Source organism: Octopus sinensis, linkage group LG6 (assembly GCF_006345805.1).
Source record: "Octopus sinensis linkage group LG6, ASM634580v1, whole genome shotgun sequence".
NCBI lineage: Eukaryota > Metazoa > Mollusca > Cephalopoda > Octopoda > Octopodidae > Octopus > Octopus sinensis.
Window position 1 is genome coordinate 44154499 of NC_043002.1, and position 25186 is coordinate 44179684.

Genomic DNA, 25186 nt, shown 5'->3' on the forward strand with positions numbered 1-25186 from the left:
AAGAACTGAACAGCTAAGGCCTTGCAAACAACTATTAATGTATGGCTCAAAGTGGTACTCTAGAGCGAAATATATTCAGGAGTCTGATGTCTATAGATGAAGATAAGTGCAAAATCTGAGTCCTCTTCAGGCTTATCTTCGTATGTTAGGAGGATGGTCTCTATGCTTTTCTCTGAGTTTACTGAAAGTTAAGCAGCAAATATGCTCTTGGGTTTGAGTCATCTGATATCGAAAAATTTTCCATAGGTTGTCAGACGATTTTAAAGCTAATGGGGTTACTTGTAGATAATGTGTTGCATGACCATGATGATGAATTCAACAATTACAAAATGTGCAATCGTAGAACTTGGAAAGGCTCAGATGCTGTACCACTGGAAACAACGTTTGCAGATATGTCATCATGAAGAAGCCTTATAATTTTTTGAATTTCTTCGACAACAAACTACTGCAAGTATGCGCAAGAGAGAACCAAGGTAAACATTATCAAAAATATTCGATAGGTCTAAGAAGGCCCGATGGAGTGTTACATCATATCAGTCGTTCCTCCATTATCTCACGATAATGTCTGCAGTCTAATTCATTTCTTTTGTTTTTACAGATGTTAACAGTCATTGCCTGTTTGAGATCGTGTGTGATTTGTTTTAGGTTCAGATCTTGATGATCTTGGGCTCTGATCTTAATGAAAAGTTGATAAACTAGGTCATTGATAAGGATCCCTCCTTCAATGAAGACTTAAGCAGAATGCTATTGATTCCAGCTGGTTTGTTATCCTTCAGACTTTTGAGGATGAGAAAGCTATTTTACTTGATAAGATTTTTCTCAGGTTTATACCATTCTCTTGATTTGGGAGGAAACCGAGAACTTCATGCCAATGATTAAAGGGGGATGATTCAATAGGTTATAAAGTAGTCTTTTCAAACAGATGTTCATTTCGTCAACAAGCACTAAGCCATAAGTAGATGGATCAGATGTGGATGTACTGGAAATAGCCTTCTAGTGTCGTTTATATCAGCAAGGGTTTATATGTCCTTTGTTGTGTCACCAGTTGTTTTCTAGGCTTCGAGTTCTCTTCTAAAGGTGCATTTTTCAGTTCTTGAAGCAAATATTTTGGGGGCTTCAGATCGAGTTATTATTTTTAGAAGTCGAGGAAGGCTTCCCTTTCAGTGTCAATGAGTTGTTTTACTTTATAATTTTAATGACACCAATCTTGATATTTTCATTATTTAAAAGCCGCGGTTTTCTTGACAAGGCTCAAACATGACATTCTTCGGCTATTCCCAATAAGTAATGACAAAGTTTAAGAATTCCCCGAGCAGGGAACCGGTGATGTCGAATTTCATTAGCTTAGATTTAGTTTTAACAGATTGTTTTGAACACATTGTCAATCTAGTCCCCGAACTGGATAAATGATTATTTGTCTTCTGTCCAGTTGTCATCTGGCAAAACTCACGCTCCAAGTGAATGGAGAAACCACTCTAATTTCAATGCTGAGTTGATACAAGCTTATCAATGCCTTAAAGAAATATGTTTATAATTTCCTATTTTACACTTTCCCTGAATTAGAAGGTATTTACGCACAATAAAACAGAACCCTGTTGTTGTTACCGCTGGTTAACCTAAGGTTAGTGTTAGTCGTTACAACAAAGACCTTCCTAACGTTTTGTATTTCCGGAATTATATGTATCCAAAATGCCAAAATGTTCTTTCTTTTGTTAAGACAGTAGCGTGTGATTTTAAGGGAATATGACCGCTATTCTGAATGGTTGATTAGAAACCCTTGCATTAGATTCAGAAACCTGTTTTTCCTCGGCGTTTTAGAATGATAGGCAATGTAATCTCAGCAAGTTTACCTAGTACATTTTTACTAAAAGACTTAGTGTCTAAACAACATAAGTTATTTTTACATCATCGCGCTACATGTTGTAATAACTTTCTTAGGAAGTTATTAGACAGTTCGTATAAGTTATCTTATATTAACTGACAGATGCTGAACATATTCAAATAAGACATTCTCAAAGAAAGGAAGAGAAAGAAAACTGTGAGAACAGAAAATCTGCTCAGAAATGTCAATTTTACGAATACGTCGCATTGTATATTACTGCTTTGCCTCAGGTCAGCGCTAACCGAACAGACCTATAATGAAAAAGATTCTAGAACTATGCCATCTCGCATATTTTTCAACATGCATTTCCTTTTCTAAGACAGGAGAAGGGAAATTATGGAAACTTCGGCTGGCGTTTTTAGTAGGACAAACGAGCACGTATTGTTTCTTTTATTGATTCGTGTATCATTATGTGGGTTAGTTAAGTAGACCAAAAGAAGGCTCACAAAATAGCCTTGTTCTTGACCTACTTTGCATCGTAAATGATGTAAATTCACTTACAATAAAAACAAACCTACGGAAATATTTGTAACTTTCCTGTAAAGTGGTATGAATATCTAAATCTTTTTACCTGTCTATTTAAATTTAACAAATCATATCTAAATAAGAAATCAATATACACGATTCCTTCTAAAGATTGTAGAGTACTACAAAATATTTTACTTATATAAATGACTTGCATGCATGAATATGTGTACATACGTATACATGTATATTTGTATATAAGTAGATATGTATACATCTATGTACGAATATATCTGTGTATGTGTGGAACAAAGAGAGAGAGAGAGAGAGAGAGAGAGAGAAGTGAGGAAGAGAAGGATGCTGAGAGAGAGAGAGAGGAGGAAGAGGAAGAGGAGGGCTCTGAGAGAGAGAGAGAGAGAGAGAGAAAGAACAAAGATCTATGAATCATAGGTGCACAATGAAAATTTTTCATTTCTCTAGAACAACCGGTGGGATACTCGGAACGATTTACATGGGTTGCATTACATTTATAAATGAGTCCGTAGCTGTGTGGTAAGAAGCTTACTTCCCAGCCATGTGGTTCCGGATTCAGTTCCACTGCGTGGCACCTTAGACAGGTGTCTTCTGCTATTGCCGCGGAACGACCAAAGCCTTGTGAGAGGAATTGGTAGATGGAAACTGAAAGAAGCCCGTTGTATATATATATATTTATATAACAAATAATATTGGTGGCTCATTAACAATTTGACAAACTAAAACCAAATTTGTAGGCATCACTAAAGTGATAGAGGATACTGAATAGTGCCAGCATGGCTAGAAATAAGAGTCAAAACAACTCAATAGTCGTACTTTGTGGTCTTCGTCACTGTTTACAATTATCTTTAAAAAAATCTTTTAACTTGTCATATAAATGTAATTTTTGCCGCTGAATCTAAATTTGTTATTTATTTATTCTAGAAGAATTTTGCAAAAACGTTACAGGTGTTCAAAGTTTGATAATTTTCAGAATTTTCAGCCGATCAGAAAACAGCGCATTCGCTGCCTCTTCCATCATCGGGTGTGGGGCATCGGCATTTCAACACATTAAACTAGTTCGCGAGCAAATTGAATATTTAAAAGATACGAACAAACCAACAGGAGTTGCTAGAAATAACAGTTAAAACGTTAAATATACAAGGGTAAAATTAACATTAAAACATTCGCAAGCAAATTAAATATTTAAAAGCTACGAACAAACAACCAACAAGAGCTGCTAGAATTTTATTAGTTAAAAAAATTCAAGAACAAATGCTTGCAATACAAAAAAATATCTTTCTTGTATCTCCTTCTCCACATTAATTCACAAAGATAAGAGTCAACCATGGCCAGGTACTTTCAATTTGTTGAGTGAGAGTTCCACTTGTTATGAAAACAAACAATTATAGAAGTGGTATTTACAATACTTCTCCACGGTGATGTCGAAAAAACTCGCCTCTGATTGGCTAAATACCCAAATTTTGCAAATTGTAAAGGCTAATAACTTTTTAATTATGAATTCATAGGAAAAATGAATTCCATTTTCATAATTAGTATACAAAACTTAATCCATATACCAAATTTGAAAACAACCGGAACCAAATTGTAAACACGAAAGCCACAAAGACCCCTGCTTTCCTCTAACAAGTTTACTTCCATTCTCTCGTATTATCCATGTTCTGCAGTATGAATAGAAGGCGTGTTGTCAACAAAATGTGTTCCTCCCTTGAAATGTCTTCTACATTTGAAAGCACATTGTAAGTGAAAGCTGATTCACATGACTTATACCAGCATATAGTCTAACAGAAGGCTGTAATATTTGGCTTCTTTAGCTCGGTTTAAAATATTTTCCTGAACAGCATTTCCCAGTAGATCGATATTTCATTCTAAACATTTTCCCCACCATAATGAATGAAAGTGATTACTTTAGACACAACCCGACGTAAATGTTTGTTCATTGTCAGATCAAATTTTCCAAATAGCGAAAAATGTTCTACAAATATCTGATGTAAAATTTAAATGATGTGTTTGAAGTTCCCCTGAAAGCCAAACTCTTGTTAGCTAAGTACAGAGATGTTTATTAAACATTCGAAAACTTTATAGCAATGATCTCATTTTTCCGTCATGAATGCGTCACCTTATCAATATAGTTCAATAGGTCTGCAATGAGAATGTCTTAAACCACATCTTAAAACATTTAGAAGATGTATGCATTTCTCGTGTAGCTGTAAATATCAATGAACATTTTTCGAGTTATGTATTCCAAATTTTCCTTAACAAATGTTTTTTTCTTAAAAGCTAAAAAAAAATGTACAAAGCAGTAAATTTAATGATCTCTTTCGGGATAAAGTTCCCTCAAAGATAACTTCCACTGTTGGTGATTTTCCTATACATTATGGTCTCATAGAAACTACATTTCATTGCATTTTTTGAAAAACTACACAAATGGGATGTGTTTCATTCGTAATAATGTGATCGGTATCTACAAGTGATAATTCATCTGACCAGTGTGCTGGATCAAATTAGTTCACATAGTTGACATTAGTTTTGGGGTGGTTTTTAAATTTCCTTTCGAAATTCTCAAACTTTCCAACTGTCATTGCATTTTTTGAAAAACTACACAAGTCTACCGTGTTCTTTTCACTTATGCATGAAATCAATCACATTTTCTTCAGTACGTACAATATTTTCAGACTGTTTAATAAAGAAAAAACAGAAATGATAAATCTGAAGAGATAAATGTTGCTAAAAACAACAAACACGTTGATGTCCTGCATCGATTCCAAGTCAGTTTGATCCTTTATAGAATGATATGACATCACTAATGTTAATGTAATCACATAAGTAACTGTTCTTACTATAAGTCTTGGGATTAAGTAAGTCTCATAGCGTTGGATATCTCATGGTTGCTGTTGCTAATAAAAAGGAACGGACTTTTACAAGTATTTGTGACTCTATAGTTTTTATACCCATCCCTTTTCTATCCTGACTAGTTATTACTTTCTACAGTTATTCGGAATACTTGCCAGAAAATGAGTGTAAGGAACGTGTCACCTAAAAAGCTTTTTTACTGAATTTCATTTTAAAATCGTTTCTGCTTTCACTACTAATATTCGAGATGTTTCAATATACGGAAATTGAAACATCTGAGTACACTTTGTGTTGTATCTGTTGCACGATTTTTACCTGTGAACTGCTGCGTAAAACTATTTGGGAGTACAGATTAGAAATCGACAAAGCCGATAAAATATTAATATGCAGCTGTTTTTCACATTAGTTTCAAAGTCGTACCTTATGAATAAGTCATGACTCTGAATGAGTACTATTTTATAAAAATTATACGTGGTGAAATTTCATTCGAAATTCAATATAAGAACACAAAATTTATGCCATAACAAAGTTGAGCCGGTAAATACATGTAGTATTTTCAAGAGAAACATTACGTAGTATTTTCAAGGGAAACACCACTGACATAGAAACAAATTTTTCTTTAATATAGTTATAAAAATATGAATAAGCAAACCACAATGGAAAATTGTATTTTATCCTCAGTGTTATTGGCAAGATTGAGTTACAAGCATATTTTAGAGTTCCAAATCTTACTTTAGTTTTTATATTAAGTTTTGCGACAATTCATACTATGAAAAGTATTTGCAAATGAAGTGGAAAATCAATATGTTTTAAATTTGCTCGATTTGCTTTTAACAAAAATGAGTTATCGTTATCTTTGTGTTCTATTTTTAAGTTTAAACAAGCATAAAAACGCAAATGCTTTTTTAGGTAAATGGAATTCACTTCACTTTTAAAGAACTCTAATATTTCAATCAGCAAATAAACGGACTTGGAATCTTTACACTCATTTAATTTCGGCCATTACATAAAAATTACAAAAATTCTTAAATCAATTTGTAAATTTAGCTGATATAAATTTTTCGGATCTATTTTATCTTTAGATATGATTAGGAAAGAAACATACTTGCATTAAATGCTTAAGTTTATTTTATTTTGTAACCAGTAAATTCTATTCTATTAGGATACGTCTACATAGAGGACAAATATATGCATTATGTGCTTGCACCAGTTCCTGGTTTTAATCCATTCTGAAACCTTGAACATACTTTAAACTAGTTATACGAGGCCATGTTGAAAAGTCATTAGCTTTGGGTAAAAGAAAATACAGGAGGGTCAGTTAATTACGATTTTATTGAACATATTCTCTTCTGAGATTCACACATTGCAGTGGTCCTTCAGATTTTCTAAGCCCAGTATAAGAACTCGGAAGATTGGGCTTCCAACCAGGCTTTTCGTGACATCTTTAAAACCAGGAACTTTTCAGCATCCACTTGTAGTATTTGTTGATGATCAGAGATGAAATCGATGGAAATGTCGAAGTAAAAATTGAAATATTTTGAGATAAAAATTCCGTAAAATTACAATCTAAACTTCGAGGGTATTTAAGAGATTAATTATTAAAAGAATAAATTCAACGTATTATTTGAATTTATATCGAATTAGCATCCGTTTAATCTATATAATGATATATAATTACATCATAATATATATATATACATATCATAATATATATTATATATATAAGTCATTTAAGCTTAAATTTTATATGTATATATCACGTGACCGACCAGGCTATCAGATGTTGCTACATATCGCTGGTCAAAATGCGATTCGCATTGATTTAGCCTTCAAATGACGCCACCCCGCTAGCTAAGCGAGCAGGCCAACAGAAAAAAGAGTGAGAGAAAGTTGTGGCGAAAGAGTACAGCAGGGATCGCCACCAACCCCTGCCGGAGCCTCGTGGAGCTATAGGTGTTTTCGCTCAATAAACACTCACAACGCCTGGTCTGGGAATCGAAGCCGCGATCCTATGACCGTGAGTCCGCTGCCCTAACCACTGGGCCATTGCGTCTCCACACACACACACACACACACACACACACACACATATATATTATAGTTTCATTTAAATTTCTATGTATAGGGAAAGTATTTGCTTAGCGGTATATACAAGATTCTAAATAATTTTATGCGTATTCATTTTAAGCAAATAACATGAGTATTTCACCAGAACTCATTAAACATAAGCGAAATTATCCGCACATCTGATGTTTTACTAATATTTAAGCTTAAATTTTATCCTTTACAGCTCCAAAAGCGAAGTGGGGACCTACGATTCTCAACGATTTCATACTTGTTAATCCGTCCCCGCCAATGCTTGGTCACAATGTTCGACTTGAATGTTTCGCAGTGGGGTCTCAAACAGATGCGTATGTATTTAAATTTGCGATCGTTTAAAAAAGTTTTAACTTTTTATTTTCGTTTTATCATTCGTACAACGTATAATAGGTTTTAATTTTATGATTTGTGAATAATTAGTATAAAATTCTTAAATAACAAACGGCAGGGCCAAATTTTCAAATGTAATAGACGCATGATTTCTAAGAAGTAATCTTATACATTAAAGATTTAAATTTAGTACTTAGGTTAGACGTCATATTAAAATATACATTTCTTTATATCATTATACACGTTATTGGATAACATGTTTAAATAATAACATGTATCAATTTACATGGATAATTGAAACAGTATTTCAATTATTTTAATGTAAATTAGAAGCATCCATTTATGAATTATTGATCTTCGCTTACAATGTGATAATTAAATAACATTATAAAATCTCTACATTTATGACAAGGTTAATAGTTGGTTTGGAAAATAATGCGTTTGACTAACAGTCTAATTTAATTTATTCTTCAGACGTTCTGATTTCGATATCCATTGAAATCAGTTACTGCTTTTTGTTTCATTAGTTTTAATAATATATGAACCAGATATATGCTATAAGCATTTCGGTTAATTAACTATACACTGGCGTTGTGACCTGTTAGGAAAAATTATCAAATGTAAGAAAAAAGAATTATATTTAGAATTTATTTTTTCCTTTTATACAGCGAGCCAATGACATATGACTGGAGGAAAATAGATGGTGAACTGGCAAACAATATTAAATTTTCGGATTTGAATAGAGTTTTGACGATAGAAAATTCTCGATTTGAAAATGAAGGTGTATACCGCTGTATCGTTATGCGAGGTAAATCAGGAAGAGATGAAAAAGATTTTGCACTATTACTTTCTGGTAAGTAAAATAATTTATTTTAAACTTTTTTTATCTGCTTCTTTACGACAGTCTGAGATGGGTCTCTAATATTTTGTTACATTCTATTGTTATCTCTTTCCTATTTAGACTTAGCACCGTATGATATATTAATTACCGATTTAGGTTAAAATACACATTAGTTGAATTTTTTTAGTACTAAGTGTATGCTGTTTGATTTAGTATACTTCATGTTTATAAAAGAAATTATGTTCAACATTCGCAGACAATTTAACTGTGAACGAAAAGCGTGTGTTCATACCTCATACTGACCTTATATACAAGTGGGGCTAACATAGTTCAGATTTAGTAAGAATGTCATACTGTCAATATTTCCACCAAAAAATATAATCAGATAATTCAAGAAGACTGCAAATTCCGAGAGAAGTGATAGTTTTATGCCGTAAGAAAGAAGAATAGAAATTGATGCATTCAAAAGGGAACATAACACCACGATGTGGTATGTCGGCGAGTGAATATCTGCATATCAGCCAGACCTGGAATTTTGTTTTACCTAAAAGTACAGAATTCATAATGTTACGTGTATACTGTGTGAAGTGCGTGTATCTTTGTAGTGCCACTACCTTGTGTTCCTATATATGTAACAGTACACAATTGTACTCTCTTGTACTATTGGCTTTGAAAATGTGTTTATGTAGTCTTGTATTTGAGGATTTTAGACGTTCTGTACTGTTCAGGAAAAAATATGGTATTGTGTATTTCATTTATATATATATATATATGGTTTGCCAAAAAGTACGTCGAAACAATGCATTGTCCAAAGATGATTAGGGTAAATGTTTTTTAATTTTCCTTTGATTTCTGAATTACTACTATTTAGCGGTTTGAGTTTGGCTGCTCTTTCTAGTGAGTCGAATGGCCTATCAGGGCCATTCCTTAATATTGTTGAAATTATATATATATAGTCTGTGACTATTTTCTCTTTCTCACTGGACCGCTGGTGGCGAAAAGAATTTCTATTGAATTTTTTGCTACCCTTATGTTGATTAATTAATGATTTTTTGACTAATTCTGAAATTAAATCAGCAGTTTATATTTGCTGCTGATAAGTTGGCGCGATTATTATAGATTTTGAAAATTTAGAGTATATATTCCCGAGGCATCGATGCTGCTGCCTCGTGGAATATTCATTCCTCCTGGCTTCTTTGCCGATGAGACGAGCCAGTGGTAAATTAACTTGATTAAATTAAATTAAATTTAATTAGGCTGGTTTGCCAAAAACTACGTCGAAACAATGCGTTCTCCAAAGATGATTAGGGTAAATGTTTTTTAATTTTCCTTTGATTTCTGAATTACTACTATTTAGCGGCTTGAGTTTGGCTGCTCTTTCTAGTGAGTCGAATGGCCTATCAGGGCCATTCCTTAATATTGTTGAAATTATATATATATATATATATATATATATATATATATCACCGACCAGGCTATTGATGTTGCTACACATCGCTGGTCACAATTAGCTTCGCATTGTTTTAGCCTTCAAACGACGCCACCCCGCTGGCTAAGCGAGCAGGCCAACAGAAGAAAGAGTGAGAGAAAGTTGTGGCGAAAGAGTACAGCAGGGATCGTCACCACCCCCTACCGGAGCCTCGTGGAGCTTTAGATGTTTTCGCTCAATAAACACTGACATCGCCCGGTCTGGGAATTGAAACCGCGATCCTACGACCGCGAGTCCGCTGCCCTAACCACTACGCCATTGTGCCTCACACACACACACACACATATATATATGTATGTATATATATATATATCATGATTTGTTCTGTTGGATGAGACTGCATCGTGTTGAAAATCACAATAGTTGTGAAGCCAACTTCAGCTCTGACAGTGCAGTTTCGTGGTACACAGACTATCGGTTGAACAACTTAGCTTGGTCCACAGTTACATCGTGTCTCTATCTCGCACAAATCCATACAGCACACTTCAATACAAGAGGCATTTACCTATGGAAATAGTACATTGCAAGTATAAAGTGTAAAGGTTAGGTGTGGACGACACTTCTGTTCGAATGGTTACAAAGGAGTAAAGAATGTATTGTTTGCATTCAAATAAATGCAATTAGTTATACTCATATATATCTTTGATGTAAAGAAGACACGTAACTAAAATTAGTAGCCAACTAGAGCTGATACAATATCTGAGAAAAAAAAATCACGTACAAACTATAGGATAATATTCAACAAATCTTGCAGCCAAAATGTGTAGAAATCTTTGCATTGAAACAGTAAAACTCTTTATAGATATCAAAGAAGAAAAAGATTGCTATCGGCAACGTAGTTGGAGACTATTGAAAACCACCGGGAGCCTGTGAGGTCGTTTAAATATTAATGTCGTTATACATGAATGTTTTTTCTATGTATAACATATTAAAAGTGCCAGTGATAAGTAGGTTATTGAAGAGGGAAAAAGGAAGTATCCCTCAATGATAGCAAGCATTGCTGTTTACAAGTTTTATAAGTTTGAGTAGCCTGATAAGAATGGAAATCTCTCACGAAAAAATGAAATCTAGTAGAAGAAACACCAGCGATACAATTCGTTTTCCTGACTGAAGTAAGAAAAGATTTATGCTCATTAAGCAGTTGTAGGCAAGTTGGGGCTATCTCTGTACTAGCGGCAATATTTTATGTGTATGATAAATAGAACTGTAAAGAAAAGGATGATAAATCTTTTTTCAGGAGATGAGGACAGATTCATTATTTACAGACACATCTTTCCTCGTGAGAATTGAGAATAGAAAATCTCTATAGAAATGATAGTGATAACTTTAAAAAGTCACTCATCAACACTTTGGAAGATAAAAGTGGTTGTGGCGTAGTCGTTGGAATACCCATATTTATTTTTCGATGAATGTCTTATATGAATTAAGACTGTGTATGGCTGTCTCATAATTGGTAAAAGTGAATGCATTTCTCGTCCAAATACAACTTGCGAACCATTTTTAATGTTGTTGCTCATTCATTCCATGATGGGTGAATGTGTAATAAGTGACAATGTAAACTTTTATTTTAGATGTAATAAACTATATTCATGTATGTATCGAAAGTTAAAGTGATGATCACGAGCACAGGGACTCGAGTGCGGGCATTCAAAGATAGTAAAAATATTTGGTTTCACTGCCAGTATGTCAGCATGAAGTGTAGTTAAAAGAGTTAACAAGAATGATGGTCTAGAATGATGAGTGGTAATAAAATGCTTCCCATACGGGATTAGATTTAATCGATCTTTCGGGAATTATTGAACGTTACTTTGGAGGTATATACCAAATACATTTTCACTGGGTTTTTTTTCAGTCTTAAATTTATTGAGTATGTTAAATACATGAGAGTGTTATAAATATTTCTCATGGTTATACAGTCTCGCCGGGAATCATCATCATTGTTCGACCGTGGTCGAGACAATGGAATTTATCATGCTACGCCAGACTTCACGGTCCATCATAGCATTACGGAGTCTTGTAGCTGGATGCCTGTATCCCTGGAGATTACATCAGGGTAGGAGAGTGTGCGCCCTCTGGTATCGCGAGTAGATGGCTTCCAGAGGAGAAGATGAGAAATTGCCTCGTTTTCAGCTCTACAACAATGTCCAGCAAACTGGACTCTCCTACCTTTCACAAGAGATGACACAGGTGGTAGTTTCCCATATATTTGCATTTTGGTTGGATGACGCTTCCACGAGAGATTTTGAGCTCTCATAAGGAGGCGAGTGTAGGTTCCATCCAACCACCTCTCAAGCTTCTTTGATAACGTCTAGGTTTCTGAGCCATATAGTAGAATTGATTCGACTGTACTATTCGCCAGGAATAGTAAAAAAAAGGATCGACTGTACGATTATTTCGAGTGTCTTTCTACTGTCAATGACAACCACTTACCCTACATTAAATGCCACAGTAAAATTGTATTTAAAACCACTGTTGATAAGCTTACAACTAAGTCACGTTCTTTTGATCCACACATAACGCGCACATACAGACTGTTAGTTCTTTTTATGTAGGATTGCTAGAAATTAGAAGAATTATGGAAACGATAGGCATATCAAATGAAGAGTAATTTATAGTGATTGTTAATAATATTTAGATGATAAATATGAATTTAGGAGAGAATGTAATCAAATTAAGCGCAAATAACAAAACAGTTCGGAAAGGAAGTTATATTAGAAACCGATTTCATTGAAATATAAACCACTTGACTTACATTATTTTTTTCACTCTCAACAATTTTATAACTCTATTAGCTCGTACTACTGTTGCTTACAGTTTATATATCAGTGACACATTCTCTGAATGCTGGGAAAGGTAACACAACAGGAGCTTATCAAACACTAAAATTGTGCATTTGCTTACAATATGCATTATGTTTTCAATAATTACCATTGCTAAAGCAACCTTGTTCTCTATACAGTTTGAAACAAACATAAATCACTTAGCATGAACAGATTCACTGCTGTTCAGCTGTAAGAATTTAATCGAAATATTTTTAGTAGTAATTCTCTACATATGAGATAGTTTGAATCAATATTTTTCATAAGTCTTCTCATAAGAATTCACTTTTTGTCTAGCACACAGAGCCTAAGAACAAATGTTACATATATACTAGGGATATTCAAATATCTAAATTGATACAAAATGTTTTCTCATTTTAAATCCATAGGAATTTGCTTGAAGTTTGAACTTGTATGAATGTTTGCAGCAAATGTCACTTTTACTATGAATTTTAATTAACTTCCCAAATGCTGAATAAATCAATTTCTAAGCCATAAGGTTAGGATTTAGTTTTGCTATACATACACATCCTACATAATATTTTAATACATATAACATATGATCAGAGATCTGACCACAGGAGATTTGCTACTAATAGTCTTGTATCAGTACTATGTGTGCACGGTCTGGCGGTCAACGACTAATCAACAAAACCAGCATGTTTATCTAATAGGAATGGGATTTTTGGACACTCCATAGGATAAGAAGAAACTACCATAAAAGAGTGGATGAACGCAAGAGAATTGAAGATCATTCATTGCCAACTATAAGTTCAATACAATCACCCCATACCAGCGGAGACACGTCGCAATGTGAATAGTTATATGCAAACAACTAAAGTTATAGAATCAATGTCTTGATCTCTTCCTGCAATGCTGTATATACTACATCTCACTGCGAAAATGTTATTAGTAATGTAAAACTTGTTAAAACTTTAAAAACTTTGAAAAACGTTTGCAAGTAACGCTATGAAATAATGTTCATAAAGGTAAATTATAACGGATCAACATCCGTTTGGGATACCAAGGATCATGCCGAAGGTTTCCAATATCGAGCAGCAGAGAGAAATACTCAAGCAAACAAACTATCATGAATTTTCTGGGCCAATGAAGTGTTAGAATATTGCAAGCCTGGGGAGAGATTGGGCGACCAGAGAGATGCACTGCTCTTAGAGTCGATATAGCTAATATTTAGAACCCTTAGACGGGATATAGGAATGGATACGATGCATTATGAAGGATTTTTCGACACGCTGTTTTCGGTTTCGGAGAGATCCGCACAAGTATATTTCTCAACAGATTGAATGAAAAAGTTTCAGTAGTTCGATTTGAAACTGAATGTAGGCTTAGAAGAGGTAAATGCGCCATAGATAAAGTGATTTTTCTCTGGTAGATCCAAGAAAAACTTAATGAAACAGAACAGAAATCTGCATACAATCTTCGTTAGGTCATTCAACACAGTAAGCCGGTCAGGGTTATGGTAGATGATCAAAAGGTTGGATATCCAGAAAAATCATACGTCTGTATTATGCACGGGTATAAATAATCATAATATCTGTGAGACTACACAAATGGATTCCCCTGTAATACTCAAGCCAACTCAACGAGCTATATTTAAGTGACAAGACTGCATTTTTTACAGATATTACCCATCCAACGAGCTTTCACATATGTTCTGCCTCTCGACGTTTACTCGCAAGTCTTACATCGTCTCGGATCGATAATGCTATAAGGTACGATTAAACGAAGGATTCCATGATGAACAAGCATCATGGATACCCCACCATGCACAAATACGAACACACACACACACACACACACACTCTCTCTCTCTCTCTCTTTCTCTCTCTCTCGCTCTCTCTCTCTCTCTTTCTCTCTCTCTCTCTCTCTTTCACTAGTTACAAGAGAAATGTGTGAAAGTGAAAAAGGGCAATGCTTTTAATGTAGTCTTCGTTAGCATTACGAACATATATTAAACCGGTCGGACCAGTGAAAGTATTCAGACAGTTTGGATGTCGGGAAAAGATGTTCACTCGTATGATGAAGTACTTACACGCTGGGGTGAGGGCTCTGTCCACGTAGATCAATACCATATCTGCCCAGTTTGGTGTAACAGAGAAAGTTAACCAGTGGTACTCATAGCGCCAACGCTATTTTCATTTTTTTGATAGCAATACTCGACGAAATATTCCGCAATTCAACTAATGGTGTATACATACAGGCAATGGCTGATAGTAATTTATTCATGATTTCGCGCTTCAAAACTAGGGTAAACAAATATTGTAATGATGGAAATGTTGTTACATGATGATTAAATCCTTGTCTCCCATCAATAGGGTTGAAGACATGGGAGCTTGGTGAACGCTTTGTTTTCAATGCAGCCACAAACACTATTTATTAATGACCGAAAGATTGAAGAATATCATCACCCAGGTCCTGACTCGAGCCAGTTAGTGCAGCTTGCGCCCATCGTTATCGAAGAGTAAACACTGCTAGAAGTAAACTAGTTTATCAATCTGAGTAGTACAACCAACAACGAAATAAGTTGTAGTATAAGCAAGGCCAGATCGGCATTCGGAAGGTTGAGAGAGCAACTGTGAAAAATGAAGAATGTTCCATGTTGCAGCCCGGCTGGATTATAATGTATGCCGAGCAATAAGAGGAGGTTTGCTTGATATATTTCATATAGGTGAGAAAAAATCTGCAACGATGACTTGAGTATGTCTAATTAATTGAGAATAATAACTGTCAAGACAAATAACTTTTAAACAGTAGCCCTGTAGTATGGCAAACAAGGGTAGATTCCAAATGCGATACAAAGGTACGACTAAACGTAATATGAGGCGAGTGATGACTAAAATCCGCATCTGGACTACAGCAGCCGGATAAAATACCTGTGTATTCACTCCTGCTACTACAACTCGAAGCATCTCATAAGGGCAGTCATGTACAGTCAAAGCAAAGAAAATGATTATTATAATTTCAATAGAATCTAGAACTATTTTAAGTTTTGAAACAATAAAGCATTTTCATTTTACTGTGTGATATTGAATCTTTATATTATCATCAGTCAAATTCATAATATTATCATCAGTCAAATTCATAATTTGTGGGAGAGTAGCATATACGATGTAATTCATTTCAATCTATGGCATTTTACTTTTTTCCCAGCAGACATAATTAATTTTAGATATCATACTTGGACATTATTCCAGACATTTGTTCGTTTTGGGTATAGTCAGCAGCATCCATCCCTCTCTAGCATTCGTATTCATAAAGATTATTTTTTAGTATAAGGTAATACAAAAATTATTTGATCTAATGTAGTTGGTAAGCAATCTACTTACCATACAGCCACTCCTACGCTTGATGGTGATTTTCTCAATGCTACAATTTAAATGACGAAAACTTCAGTATTTACATACTGTGCAATGAAAGGAACAGCTACTAAATCTAGCAAATATTTGCAGGTTAAACCGAGTACGATGTAGAATTTGAGACTTTGATATATAATACATCAAATATTGAGCAACGAGCTGGCAGAATCGTGAGCATGCCGGACGAAATGCTTAGCAACATTTGGTCCGTCTTCATGTTCTGAGTTCAAATTCCACTGAGGTCGACTTTGCGTGTCAAACTTTCGGTGTCGATAAAATATGTATCAATTAAATACTGGAGTCGATGTGAGCAACTTAACCACTGCCCGTAAAATGCTGGTCTTGTGCGAAATTTGAAACCGATATATATCCATGACTATTGAAAATGTTGCAAGACGCAACGAAAATTTTAGGAAAATAAAAATAAGGAATAAGTGGAAGTTTTACCGATGCGTGTGTTAAATTATAAGGCACAAAAAGAAAATGACTCTCCCCAGAAACATTAGAACAAAGAAGGAGTGGCTGTGTGGTAAGTAGCTTCCTTACCAACCACATGGTTCCGGGTTCAGTTCCACTGCGTGGCACCTTAGGCAAGTGTCTTCTACTATAGCCTCGGGCCGAACAGAGCCTTGTGAGTGGATTTGGTAGACGGAAACTGAAAGAAGCCCGTTGCTTATATATATATATATATATATATATACATATATATATATATATTCAATAATGAGGGTGAATAAAATTATAGATATTAATTCAATAATACCCTTATTTTAACACCGAGCGACCTAGCACAATAAACCGGGGATACAAATTCATATTTATCCGTAAATATAAGAGAGCTAACTTTGAATATGTTAACTCTAGTGCTAGAAATAGCTCCACCGGTAGTCGCCAACGATAATTCCACATATAAATAGCACTACAATCAACGCAATGAAATTGAAATACAACTAAATAATGGATTAATGTTGTACAATTGTTTCCTCATCAACAAAATATGCAGATTATACTTGCATAATTGTCTATGATTCGTCAGCAACATTTGTCAATAGAATTAATCGTCGCCTGTATCGGTCTGATTAATTAACATATTCAAAGTTGGCTCTCTTATATTTACGGATATATATATATATATATATATATATATATATGTGTGTGTGTGTGTGTGTGTGTGTGTGTGTGTGTGTGTGTGTGTGTGTGTGCATGTGTGTGCGCGCGTGTGTGTGTGTGTGTGTGTGTGTGTGTGTGTGTGTGGTGTGTGTGTGTGTGCATGTGTGTGCGCGCGTATGTGTGTGTGTGTATGTTTGTGTGTCTGTGTTTTTGCCCCCAACAGCAGTTGACAACCGATGCTGGTGTGTTTACGTCCCCGTAACTTAGCGGTTCGGCTAAAAGAGGCCGATAGAATAAGTGCTAGGCTTACAAAGAATAAGTCCTGGAGTCGATTTGCTCGACTAAAGGCGGTGCTCCAGTATGGCCACAGTCAAATGACTGAAATAAGTAGAAGAGTAAAGAGTATACGATAGATGATCTTACTCTTATTGATGATATTGTTTTTATGACCTAACAAAACTACATTATTTAAATGTCGAAATTTCGTCTGAAAATTAATCATATTTTTGTATATTGTGTTTTACAGCTAAGCCATATTTTGTTTTACCATTAAAACCACAGCATATCGACGTTGGTTCTCATCTTACTTGGCGTTGCGATGCCCGTGGACGCCCGAAAGTGACTTACAGCTGGTACAAAAATGGTGTACTTATAAACGAAAAACGAGACAATGTTAAAATACAAGGAAATATGTTGATTATCAACGCTGCCGATAAAGACCTCCACAGTGGGATGTACCAATGTGGAGCTTCAAATACTTTTGGTATCACTTTCAGTGGTGCTCAATTGAGAGTTTTGGGTAAGAATAGATTTCATTTTTTCGTTTACTCTGTGCATTTTCATTTAAATAGATATCAGGGTTTAAGTTAGTAACGGTGAATTAAACATATTTCCTTGTAGGAAATGCATTGCTATTTCAATTTTTTAATGATTAAATTTGTTTTGCTGACATGATGTAGAAAAGCAATAAAGCTGTAATATCAACTGCAATAATTTCAAGATAGTTAATCAAATTTGCAACTTTCAGTGTCATTATTCGGAGGAAATAGAATCTAGACGATTCTTGTAAAGATAACTTGAATGATATCTTACTTAATTAGGCGACATATCATGTCATTGAATATTGTATGAGAACATTCTATTCAAAATAAAATGACGTACACTTAATATATGAAATAGCACTATATACATTGTATTACATCATGTAATGTTACATAATTCTGTATCACAATATCAGTCTAGCTCTGAAAATGGCAGCCAAATCATCCTCAAATCACACCCTTACTGCTTGCAAAAAGAGAAAGGTACAGTAAAATAATGTACCCATCTCTACATCCATCCATCCATCCACATTCGTCTCCTATTTCTGTAAGGGTCATTGGAGTAGAAACCTCAGGTACCTCGTTCACAGAGTCTTATCAGAATCAACCATCATTAAACATTTCTGCTGGATTCCCAAGCGTGACCTACTGAGACTATGGATGTTATCCAACTATATCTTTCTTGGACAATTAGGTTTCCTGCCGTTTCTCTCAGCTTGAAGAATCTGTCTTGCGATACTTATCTGCGACGTTCTTGCTTTGGCTGTCTTACACATCCAACAAAATGTTAGGAACATCCCTGTCTGAATGTCGAGACATAGCATGGTCAAATAATTTAGTAGTTTTTTTCGCAATCACCGACTCTTAGGTACGATCCTACTGCGAAGCCTTTTGGTCGGGTGTATTTTACAATAGCCTCAGTTCAATCCAATCCTTGTAAGTTAGTTTCGATGGAATAAAACTGTGAGGAAGCTCGTCGACTAAAGTGTACGTGTAATTTAACGATGCTGACTTGTTAGACTGTGCAGGTAGTTCCATCTAAAAATTACGTTAAGGCACACTTCATTGTACAATGTTCAGCAACTTAGATGCGAATGCAATGAGCAGGCAGCTTTATTGATCAAATAACTGAATACTCTTCATCGTCATTGACGGAGGCATATTAACTTCTCCCACTAAGTCACCATTACTTGTATCAAGCCAAACCCTTTTTTCGATAAAATATGGATCAATATAAGTTTAATAAATTAAATGTGCGAAAATGTATTGTGGTGACGTTTATTGTCTTTCTCTGCCCCCTCTCTCCCTTTGTATATATGTGTGTGCGTTCACGCACGCGTGTGTGCCTCTCTGTGTGTATGTGCTTTGGTAGACAGTTTGGAATAGCTTCACGAGACTTTGGGTTCGAGACCAATGCCTATCATGTTTCACAAATGCCTTCAACGTAATATCGGGTGGATGTAAATAGTGTTCATGATATTGGCTAGAAGGAAACTATGCAGAACTCCGATTGCTGGATTATATCTGTAAAGCAAAGTACCTGACTTATAACGTTTGTATCACGTTGATTCCACACGCAAACTACCATATGGGTAAACCTCTTGAAAAATACTGAGTTCTTTCACATACCAATTCCTCGTGTAGGTGTTGATTGAATAGCTGGACGTTCATGAGGTGAAATTTACAGGAGGGCCCTTCACACACACACACACACACACACACACACACACACACACACACACATTTATATATATCCCTTGATAAATACACCAGAATGTAGCTCCCCATCTCTGCTTTCGAAGAGTTCTATATTCCTGTTTGGTCGCAATTTGCTCACTGTCAAATTGTTTCTTCCCCTTAGATATTTTGTCCAGGAAAGGATCACACACTTCACTGCAATCCTAAATATCAATCTTCTGTACAGAGTCTTATGTACAGAGTCTTGCAATATTTGGTTTTGTTTGCTTTCTGGATGATTCTATTTCTTTCTTTTTGGTCTATTGTGCAGCTTCAAATAACTTAAAAGTGTCAATGAGGACTGTCGCTCTCTCTAGTTTTCTCCCTCCTTTTCTTTTACTGGATCTAACTTTAACGAAAGGATCTCCAATGTTAAGAGGGTATCTAGATGCAAAGAAATCCACAATAATCGTTAAAGAACGATCTTTCACATGGAAAGAGAAAAATTCATCAGTGAAGATTTTTCTCAAGTGTACCTAGTAAAGGGTTGTTTCTCAGAAACCTGACTGGATGTCCATAGAAAACATAGTTTGAAGAAAAGCATTCTGAAATAATCCAGGAATTACAAATACATTCATCCTTTTCTCCTTATTTTCTTTCATCCTCGGGTCAGCATCAGCGTTGTACTAGTTTTTGAAAGGTCCCAAAACAGCCCTATCAAAAGGCTGCATCTTGTGTGAGGAAATGACAGCAATAGTATTCCATTTTCTCAGACATTACTGAAGGACCTTCATGTCAATGTGACTACCGTGATATTCAAGTGTCAATAGCATTTCTTTGTAATGTACATAACAAAATGATTAATGAAAGTGAAAACAGTTTTATTGCTCCATCAGCTCTGAGGAATGTGTTACACCGAGAGATCTCGATACTGCAATCAAAGGAACACTAATGTAGGAAGAGCGGTCGTAGATGTAGCACGGGTTGCATAGTAAATAGTTTCAAATTAAACTCTCACTTCTAATACTGTGGCTTCTAAAACTTTGTCTTTAAGTTATGGATTTTTCCAATTTTTTCTTACTGTTGTAAATTCACTTCCGTCGAGATTCCAGGTATTGTCTAGAGTGAATTTCTATCTCTCAAGAAGTTTCATTGTTGTAGAAAGTGTCACGTTATGATGTATGAAGCTGGTTGCACAACACAGGGATGAAACCTCAGATTTTTCAATGAAATGTTCTTATCTTCCGTGAGGAGACGATGAGCCAAGTTTTTGCTTGCACTTTCATGGAATAAGCATAAAGCAGTCAGTGTAGCATGGCTTGACAAAGGCGGATCTTTTAGTCAAAGGCACAATTCATGAGATAGGCTTCCATACAGTTTCGTCTATCCAATATCACAAAGCATGGGATGACTGTACTTACAGAATAATGACACTTGCCAAAGGTAATACCCAGTGGGATCGAACTCTAGAACTCATGATCGCGAAGCAAACTTATTTACCATTCAGCCATACATAACCTTTGTAAATGCGTGTGTTTGTGTGGGTGGGGGGGTCGTGTGTATAGATATGTATGTTTGAGTATAAACGTAAACATGTAGTATGAAGCATGTGCATAAATGTATGGACGTATGTAAATTGCATAATTCGGTGATTTGCATAACCTTTCCAAACAGTAAATTGTTTACCATTCAGTCTATAGAAAAACTGTTCGATTAATTGCATATGTATATTATGTCAATTGCGTTTGACTGCATAAATTATGTCCGATTTTCAGTAAAAGCAAATGGTAAAAGGTTACTCAACATCTATTTGGTTTGACATATATAAAATGAATTAAAGATGATCGAAGTTCAGATTCTTATCCCTCCCTCCCTCTCTCCATCCAACCATCCATCCTACAGTCGTACATACATTCATACACACATACTGACATTCAGATATACAAGCATATATACATACATACATACATATAAAATTTGTGAATGTCTTTACTCCATTTTTTTCAGCGTTCAAACCAACTTTTATAAGATCTCATCAATCTAAGACTATGTCTGGAGCACTTATGGGAAATGTGTCACTTATATGTGATCCGGAAAGTGCTCCTGAGGCTGTAATTACGTGGTCAAAAGACGGGGCAGAACTGAATCTTGATGTGTCTGCCAACGAAAATGATCATTTGCGCTTACTTGCTAATGGAAATCTTTTCCTAAACAATATTAATGACAATGATGCCGGCGAATATACTTGCAAAGCTAGCAACACACTGGGAGAAACAACATTTACAATACAATTCAGAGTAACGGGTAAGTATTTTCTTATAAAACTACATTTTCGTTTTCTGTTGGCTATAGATTTAATGAGCATTGTAGGTATTTTGAATTCTTGAATCATAATTGAAGTTAAATAATTGAAAATCAAAATAAAGATTAAGCACTAACGTTAGTGTTATTACTCACGAAAGAATTGCCAGTCTACATTTTTACTCACACGATAAAATATAATAATTTTATCAAAGGAATTGTTTTCCTTGTGATCACGTTTGTTGCAGCTGTGTATCTTAAACGATTTATGTCGAATATATGTACAGAACCTCCATTTATTGTTTTGTTTCGGTTAAAAAAAGATCTTTTTTTATGAAAGCGAGTATTATTAACATAGCTATAACTTCTTCTTCTTCTTCTTCTTCTTCTTCTTCTTCTTCTTCTTCTTCTTCTTCTTCTTCTTCTTCTTCTTCTTCTTCTTCTTCTTCTTCTTCTTCTTCTTCTTCTTCTTCTTCTTCTTCTTCTTCTTCTTCTTCTTCTTCAATTGTAGCGTTAACTTCAATTACGTAAGCAAAAGTTCTTAAATACATACGTTATTATAGGCAGACTTTTAAAAGCAAGCGCAAAAGAATAGTAATAATAGAAATCAGAGCTTCAGATTTAAACATTTACCAATAAGCAATCGTAGTCACAAGAAGGACCAGGAGCAGAGGATATGGCCATTCAGATTAGTAGAGAAGACAGTTAACAAAGTCAGTAAACCTTTTGTTTATTTTGCGAAACAGACATGGGTCTCTCATAAAGTAATATCGTGAAAAAGATATGTAACGTAATCTTCTGCTTGCTTCCTTTCTTGAAAATATTATTTAAGAAACCGTAAGAGAAAAGTGACATAATTCTGGAGTTTGTAATTGTGTCCACAAAGTAGCAGTTTTTTTTGTTATTTCCAGCGCCTAGAGAATGGCATTGTGACTAAATAACTGCTTTTCATGACAGATGTGGATAGATGAATGCAGGTATGGTATGCCACAAACACCTGCCTATAAGACTGTATTATTTACATAAAGGGGCGTGAAAATACATGTCACAACCAGCGTTATTGGCAGTGATATTGACACTAGACTTGCCATCACCTGTTTGGAACAGTATGGATTCATATAGTCTAGCGGGGGGGGACCAAGAATGACTAGTATTCGGATGAGTGTAACTGAACATGCGGTTCCTGATAGCTTTTCTCGAAGATTACAGAACTATTTGGGAGACGTACTCTATTGCTGGGGTGCATAAACCAATGAACTTGGCTGTGCAGGGCAGAAAGCTCCGCTGTCATCTGAGTGACAGTAAGAGCCGTTGGAGGTTTTACACTCTGCAGATCTGGAAGAGCAGAAGAAGAGATAGAGGTAACATTGATGAGAAAGGACCATAACAAGGGGGTCTACAGAGATAATTTTCGGTCTACATCTTTGCTAAATGCAGATTTCAAGAATCTGACCAAGATGTAAGCAAAGAGATTGGCGTTTGTAATAGTTGATGATATTCGTAACTAGCAGATATGTGCCGTTCTAAGCATATCTATCCACGAAATTCTCCACCTCAGTGATCTATCATAGAGATATTAGGTTATAAAGCTGGACCGGATGGAGTCATGATCAATCGAAAGCTTTCGATAGTGTTGACGATCGTTTTTGAAAGGCTAGATCACTGCAATGTAATGCAACAACAGTTGGGTTGTCATAGGAAACGGTAAAATATCGGAACCATTCAGCATTATGTGCTCTGTCTGCCGAAGTTAGCTATTTTTCTCTCTACTGTGTGTTCACTCCAGACCCAGTACTGCGGAACTAGAGAGGTTGAGGAGCGTTCCGCACGGACTAAGACAGAGATTTGAGTACGTATTCACAGACGACGATTATGTAGAAGTGTCGGACACCCAGCTTTTCGAGGTGATAGACATGACTCTAAGGGAACATGAGGCGGTGACAGGACCGAAAATTAACCAGGAAAAGTCAGTAGATCTGCAGCTCTCTACTTGGAGAGGCAAGTCCATGCTATCTAACGGCGTTGTAAAGCACTGGACGGAAGGACCGCTTAAATTGCACGGGTTCTAGTTTGGTTCATATTGCCAACTGGAGAAGAACTGGGATGAAATGACGAGCAGGGTGGTGAATCTCACCCAGAATTGAGTCGAGAGAAATCTCTCCGTGAATGGTCTAGCAGAAGTGGCGGACGCTTATATTGCCTCCGTTTCATATTGCCACCTGGCCGTCGTGCTGTGCTCCAGTTCACATTTCAATGGATTCAGTCACCTGCTTTAACACTTTCTATGGAAATGACGTGTTCCACTCATCAGGCTTTCCAGTTGTTCTCAAACCTGCTTAGTAGAAGGCTAGGAATGCTGTGGCCCCAATATGAAGGTTTTAGTCTCTACTTTCATTCCTCCACTCCTCTTGATCAACATCTGCGTCTTGATTTCAGAGAATATATTGTCTATGTACTGATTTCTGACTCTGTTGTTCATCAAGTTGTTTCTACTCGTTCTTTTTGCCATCTTGTTTGGTTTTTTACTTACTAGTTTGAGGTTCATCATCTGATTCAGAATGAACGTAAAATTACCTTGCGAATTCATAAGCTTCCTTCACTGTAGACGTTTAGCTGCTTCATGTTCGCATACAAACCGCACTATTCCGTCCTCTATACAAGATAAGAATCTGTTCATTCCTATTGCGCAGGTTATATAGTAGACTTCTAACTGCACCGTTCCTCTTTTTTTCTATCATTATTATTATTATTATTATTATTATTATTATTATATTATTATATTATTATTATTATTATTATTATCATCATCATCATTATTTTAGTGTCTTCGCACAGCTTCTAACGCTGGAAATGTACTACGGTGTTAGCTGTTCACTACCAGTGAACTAACTTATTTTTCCTGAGTATTCGAGCGGTTCCGCTCAATGCTGTTTTCTACAAGTGCTCCACCCTAAGTGCAGCCCCTATTTGTTCCATGTACTTCTCAAGATTTTTACTCGCTGTTCCCAGGGCTCCGATAATTATTGGCACTACTACCACTTTTTTCATTGACTAAAACTGCTTAACCTCCCAAGCTAACTTGTCATAT

General features: G+C 35.5%; 1 protein-coding gene across 1 annotated transcript in view; it reads left to right on the top strand.

Moving 5' to 3' along the window:
• LOC115213226 (contactin-like) overlaps positions 1-25186 on the top strand; it is a 252773-nt gene that overhangs the window by 100335 nt on the left and 127252 nt on the right. The window contains exons 12-15 of the mRNA XM_029782161.2: positions 7524-7644; positions 8332-8516; positions 17826-18098; positions 21805-22101. Of these exons, the coding sequence (XP_029638021.1) occupies positions 7524-7644; positions 8332-8516; positions 17826-18098; positions 21805-22101 (876 nt within the window). The remainder of the gene's footprint in view (positions 1-7523; positions 7645-8331; positions 8517-17825; positions 18099-21804; positions 22102-25186) is intronic.